At 40.3% G+C, this 6,138-nt stretch overlaps 2 protein-coding genes across 2 annotated transcripts; both read right to left on the bottom strand.

Annotated features, from left to right (window-relative positions):
• Positions 1 to 328: 328 nt before the first annotated feature.
• On the bottom strand, positions 329 to 2,359 carry zgc:112294 (transmembrane protein 17A). Its single transcript, XM_063018290.1, has 4 exons — positions 2,230 to 2,359; positions 1,336 to 1,442; positions 1,037 to 1,150; positions 329 to 640 (listed from the first exon to the last, which is right to left on the bottom strand). Exons 1-4 carry the CDS (start codon positions 2,357 to 2,359, stop codon positions 329 to 331), a joined length of 663 nt encoding a protein of 220 aa, XP_062874360.1.
• A 374-nt stretch (positions 2,360 to 2,733) lies between these two features.
• On the bottom strand, positions 2,734 to 5,916 carry selenoe (selenoprotein e). Its single transcript, XM_063018166.1, has 4 exons — positions 5,800 to 5,916; positions 4,580 to 4,656; positions 4,133 to 4,211; positions 2,734 to 3,029 (listed from the first exon to the last, which is right to left on the bottom strand). Exons 1-4 carry the CDS (start codon positions 5,914 to 5,916, stop codon positions 2,886 to 2,888), a joined length of 417 nt encoding a protein of 138 aa, XP_062874236.1. The 3' UTR covers positions 2,734 to 2,885.
• Positions 5,917 to 6,138: the final 222 nt, after the last annotated feature.

The following is a 6,138-nucleotide window of genomic DNA, read 5'->3' as shown; positions in this document are numbered from 1 at the left end:
GGTTGAACAATTTCAATTTAAGCACTTCCCCTGTTGACCCAGGGCCACGTCTCACTCTGCAATATCAGGACGTGCCACAAAAGGCACCGAATTGTAGGAATGACCCAAATATAGAAATATAAAAAATATTGACTATTAAATGCAATTACTATCATACAGCAGTACGACAAATACAACTATATAAGTACATAATAAATAATTGTATTTAAAAATGTAGAGTTCAGGAGTTAGTTAGTGCATTTATGTGCAGCATCAGAAACCTTCTTGTTTCAGAGACCCTGACCAGGTTGACGTGGTAGTGAAAATAAAACCAGGTAAATCTCACTCGTCAGTGTGGTTTGATGCCTCTGGCTGCTATTATAGGCACCACACTTCTGTTCATGTAAGATATACCGGTCACAGAGACCATCGTGTCTCCACATTTAAACTCCCTGAGGTGAAACCGCTGCTCCAGTTTCCTCGTCATGATCTTCAGTGCCACGAATGACGTGAACATTTCACCCAGAAGGAAGCACAGATACACCGAGTGCACCACTCGCTCCAGAGGAAGGATCACCAGACCTTCATCAGAGACGAAGAAAAGCATGATGGGCAGCTGGAAGAAGGATGAGACCAGCCAGAATCCGGCCAGTTCAGGGACCTTCGGGGAGAAAAATACTGTCTGTGGTCAAAAGTATGTGGACACCTGACCACGAGCTTGTTAAACATCTCATTAGAAGATCTGGAAACATACACACACCTTTTGTTGCTGCTATAAAAACATTCACTCTCAGGCTTTCAGAGTGTGTCTCTGGGAATTTGTGCCCAATTGGTCAAAAGAGCGTTTGTGACATCAGGCACTAATGTCGGACAGGAAAGCCAAGCTTGCAATCTGGATTCCAACTTATTCCAAAGGTGTTTATCTCCCCAAACTGTTCCCACACATTATTGACTTTATACCCATTGGCAGTGGGTGTGGCTGAAACACCTGAACTCAGCATTCAGGAGGGGTGTCCACATACATTTAACACATTGTCCTTAATAATAATTTTATTACCTTTTCTTTCAGGTTCCCAAAGTAGCCCAGATACACACGGATCACCTCGAGTGTGGTTAGTATCACCATTCCTCCCACCATCAGATACTGGTAGTAGCCAGGCAACAGGGTGAACTGGTAAAAAAATACCCATTGATAATTATTAATGATAAGCCAATCCTTATGACATTATAATGATGAGCATTATGACATAATAATAAGGAGCTTTATGATATCATAATGCCAAGCTTTGTGACATCATAATGGTAAGTAGTGCACTGGCTACTACTACACGTGTGGCTAATGTTTAGTAAACGCACCTTTAAATCCAGCATGATGACCTCAGAGATCCACCAAAAAGGGAAGAAGAACATGCTGAAGTAAAGCAGCATCTGCAGAGGCAGGTGAGACGAAACCTCACTGCGAACTAGAGGGGAAACGTGATGTGATAAAATACACAGAGTCAACGAAGGGAATTTCTGCCCAACCTGTCAAAAGAGCTTTTGTACGCTGGGCACTGATGTTAGTCAAGAAAGCCTTGATTTAACTGTGATGACGTATAAAATCAGCACATGAATGAAGGTTCTGTTCCATTAGAGTCGGCTTGTGATACTTCATTACAAAAATAATACAAAATCATCTTTCCTGCTCTTCCAAATGAGTCGGGGGTTGAGCGATCGCTCAGAGCTGGATGGTGTTTTTTGTTTTGGTGTTTCGACAGTGTGAACGGTTATTAAAACTTTACAAGCAATCAGGGCTGGATGTTCTGTAATGAAGTGGTGGACATCCTCATGGAAGGTGGTGGCTTTAAACCAATTAAATAGTCAAGTTAAGTCAAATCAAATTTATTTATATAGCGCTTTTTACAATGGACATTTGTCTCAAAGCAACTTTACAGAATCCAGGACCAACAGACCAAAACCCCCCTATTGAGCAAGCCGAGGGCGACAGTGGCAAGGAAAAACTCCTTTAAAATTACAGGAAGAAATACGAGTTATTTCTTTTGACATGTTTGTAAATTAATTATGATCGTTACAAGCATTCGGGTCGCTTCCAAAGGAGGACAAATACGTCTCTGGCCAGGCATTGTGCCAAACTGTGGACAGGCAGATGAAAAAAACAGTCCGTTTGCTCTAAAACCGGGTGTATGGGCACCCTAGACTTCATCCAGACACACCAAAACATTATGTTCAAACAATACAGGTAATGCTTACCTTCATACTCAGCACCATGTTCCCCCAGATCAGCACTGTCCCTCGTCCTGTTATTAAAAAACACCACATTGCTAGCATGTACCAATCCCGTCCTGAGATTCTGGGGTATCGGGGTGAAAAATACAGGCATCTCGTCCCAACAACATTCAGCCACGCTGCACTTCTTTCTTCATCTCGCTAAACTTCAGCTCGCTTTGTGTCGGCTCAGATTAGAGACACATGGCTAAATGCTAACCAGATTAAATCCTCCTGACAGCGTATTAGCGCTAGTCTTACATCTGTCTCTGCAGTGCTGTCTGGATTCTAATGAAATGTGTCACATACAACGACTTCTCAACAATAATCAATCCGGTTTCTAGACATTCGGAATCAGAAACATGAGATTTCCTCGATCGGATCTGACAGAATCAGAGGCCTGTCGACAGTTTCTCGTTATCCTTGCTAACCTAACGGTGCATTCTGGAGCAAGCGTATAACATTTCAATAAAATAAAACCACCAGACATTAATTTAAACACTTTTATTGCAAAACTCATCAAGTCTTTAGCTGCACCGAGCTATAAGAGTCTCAGCCCAGAACCTGACTCCGGATTAGGGTCTTTAGGTCCTGAGCGTCATTATTCAGCTGGTGCAGGTATGACTGTCGGCCACCAGGGGTCAGAGTTCGTCTCTTGGTGCTCTTAGAGGGAAGTTCCTAAATTCTTCAGGGACGTCCTCACCTTTTGTGGACCTCTTATAGAAGCCCAGAGAGTCAAGGAGAGCACTGATTTCATCTGCCGTCATCTTCTTCACATGAACTGTCTGAGTAAAGAAAAAACCTCCTCATTATTTTAGTTTACAGATGAAAAGTTTAAAAATTAAGAGATTAAAAGTGAACAGAAGTGTTTGACTATTGTTAATAGACGAGAATTAAAAACAGACGTCTGAATAAGTATATATAATACTGTATACACTATAAGTCCATAAATATTTGGACATCTGACCATAATTTTGTTAAACATTCATTCATTCGTTGTCTGTTTTACCATTGCTTTATCCTGGTCAGGGTCTTGGTGGGTGCAATTCAATATGCAAAAGTTAGAAAACACCCTGGACAGGTCACAAACACTCACACACACTTACACACTTAGTGTTCAGTTAGCCTGACTCCACGTCTTTGGACTGTGGGAGGAAACCCACTCAGACACGGGGAGAACATGGCAACTCCACACAGAAAAAGACCCAGATTGTGCCACCTGGGAATCGAACCCAGGACCATCTTGCTGTGAAGTGACAGTGCTACCCACCGAGCCACCGTGTCGCCCCTTCTTGTTGGACGTCCCATTTAAAAAACAAATGGTATTAAATCAGAGTGACCTCTGTGATCTTTTTGGCTATAACAACAGCTGCTGTAGTGAGAAAGCTTCTCACAAGACTTTGAAGTATGTCTGTAAGAATTTGTGCCCATTCAGAATTTGTGCAAAGGAGCTTTTGAATGGCTGGACAATCATGTTGGTCAAGAAAGCCTCAGCTGATATTCTATTTCATTCCAAAGCTACTGTATCGATTTGTACTGTATTATTTACACTGTACTACTGTACTGTATTATTCATGTATTTATTTCCCCCCTTTTGCCCCAATCTAATCGTATCTTTCTCTTGCTCTGCAACAAGCATGCAGTCACCAGAGATGGGGTCTCACATCATGCAGTATCTATTGTGAAGAGCTACAACCATCCCTCATTTGGGCACCTTCACAATCCAGGAAAGGCTGTAATTAAAGCAGCAATGAAAAGCCATCACTTAACTAATTCCTCCCCTACACACTCGGCTGGTCGACGGCACAGCTGAGACTTGAACTCAGGTCTCTGTGTCAAGATTTATTAATAACATGCAAGACATTAATCATAATTAATCAGTCCTTACCTTCACCACCTCATCCTTGTCATTGTAGAGGATCAAACGTGGTTTTTTATCTTCTCCTGATTTATACTCCAGATTGTGACTTTTATAAAGTGTTTAAAGAAAAGTGCTGCTGAAAAACATCACCTGACCTAATAATAAACAATCATATAACAATCATATATGTTTTAGGAAGCAGATACAGAAAGTAGGCGACCAGTTCATTATATGGTCCAGTTATTAGATGGTCCAGTTAATTACTTATTATTGATATTGCTTAAAATATTGATATCCTTTTCTGACCTTGATAGGGACATGTCCTCACTGTCCATACCCAAAAACACACGCATGGATAAATATCTGATTCTGGTCCTAAACTCGTCTCCCTAAATCCCCCAGAATTAAAGTCACAAGTCATTCCTACTTTTACTAAAGCTGAATGTGCTTATTTATGCTGGTATGTAAGGATACTACAGTGCCCAGCGCTCCATGAGGAAGTTGTGGAGCTCCGGCATTTTCTTTATGGCTCATCCCACCACACTAGGAGCCTGGAGAAAAATAAAAGCCAATAAAAGACAATTTTAATGTATTAATAATACAGTGGTAACACAGTGGTAGAAAAGAAACGTTTTCTATATTGTGCCAGAAGTCAGAATCAAACGATAATAATAATAATTAATAATAATAATAATAATAATAATAATTATTATTATTATTATTAATAATAATAATAATAATAATAACAATAATAATAATAATAATAATAATATACCGCTATAGTGGTTTATCATTACAGAAAACTACAATAAAATATGTGGACACTCAAGTATTTCAGTCACACTTTTGCTTAAAGGTGTATACAATCATTACTGTCCTCCTGTGCAACCAGCAAGGTCCATAAAGACGTGGTTTAAAAGCTTGAAATACAGAAACTTTAGTGAATAAACGTCAAGGGATCAGTGGTCACCTTACACAGGCACAAATTATCACAGACACACTAAAAATCAGATGGAAAGCCTTTAAAAAATATAGCTGGTAAGAGTAGCCCACTCTAGATTAACGACCATGGTTTTGAAATATAATGTCAAACAAGCTCATGGTCAGGTGTCCACATATTTTTGGCCATATAGTTTATATGGTGAAAAGGGTGGCACTGTGGCTCGGTGAGTAGCGCTGTCAGGTCCTGTCAGCAAGAAGGTCCTAGGTTCGATCCCCAGGTGGGGCAGTCCGGGTCCTTTCTGTGTGGAGTTTGCATGTTCTCCCCGTGTCTGTGTCAGTTTCCTCCGGGAGCTCCGGTTTCCTCTCACAGTCCAAAGACGTGCAAGTCAGGTGAAATGGAGATACAAAATTGTCCATGACTGTGATTGATATTGAACTTGTAAACTGATGAGTCTTGTGTAATCAGTAACTACCGTTCCTGTCATGAGTGTAAAACATGATGTTAAAATCCTAATAAATAAATATATGGTGAAAATATTGTAATAAAACTGGATTTCAAATCTAGGAAATTCTGTTTTTGTTCAAAACAACGAATGCAATCATATTTTACTTTGTAATCTGTACGTCTGAAAGCTTCAGTATCATTTTATTTCATGCAGCTGTTCTGAGTCAGTTGTTTTTATATATGATACATGTGATTTTGTCCGACATCAATTCTTCAGTAAACACATAATAAAATATAAAACACTCACCAGCAGTTTCCCTCTGGCTATGACGAGTTTCTCTCCTTCTGCCCGAACATCCGTTGTGTTTTCCTCTGTTTTCGTGGTGGCACAGAGAGCCAGCAGGACCAGAACCGAGGGCCACATGGTGAGATCTCACAGGAACGAAGGGTCGTCAGGTAAAATACAGCTACACTGATAACATAATTCATGTGGCCAAGCCTGATTGGTCTGTCTTGTGGCCACTGTATGAGGCGGCTTTAGTGAAAGCAAATGGCCAGTTAAATATGTAAAACCTTTGGAAATTTGAACTGTACTGTGCTTTACTGTGTCTGCATGAAGTGTATTGGAATTTTATGGGAACATATT

Source organism: Trichomycterus rosablanca, chromosome 21 (assembly GCF_030014385.1).
Source record: "Trichomycterus rosablanca isolate fTriRos1 chromosome 21, fTriRos1.hap1, whole genome shotgun sequence".
NCBI lineage: Eukaryota > Metazoa > Chordata > Actinopteri > Siluriformes > Trichomycteridae > Trichomycterus > Trichomycterus rosablanca.
This window is presented reverse-complemented; position numbering and strand designations above follow the sequence as displayed.

What these genes read in the sequence shown, in the direction of transcription:
- zgc:112294 (XM_063018290.1), bottom strand. Translation starts at nt 2,359, where the DNA reads ATGCCTGTATTTTTCACCCCGATACCCCAGAATCTCAGGACGGGATTG. An exon ending in TCATCATGCTGGATTTAAAG is followed by an intron (nt 1,151 to 1,335) that starts GTGCGTTTACTA and finishes TTTTTTTACCAG; the next exon opens with TTCACCCTGTTGCCTGGCTA. An exon ending in TTGGGAACCTGAAAGAAAAG is followed by an intron (nt 641 to 1,036) that starts GTAATAAAATTA and finishes TTCTCCCCGAAG; the next exon opens with GTCCCTGAACTGGCCGGATT.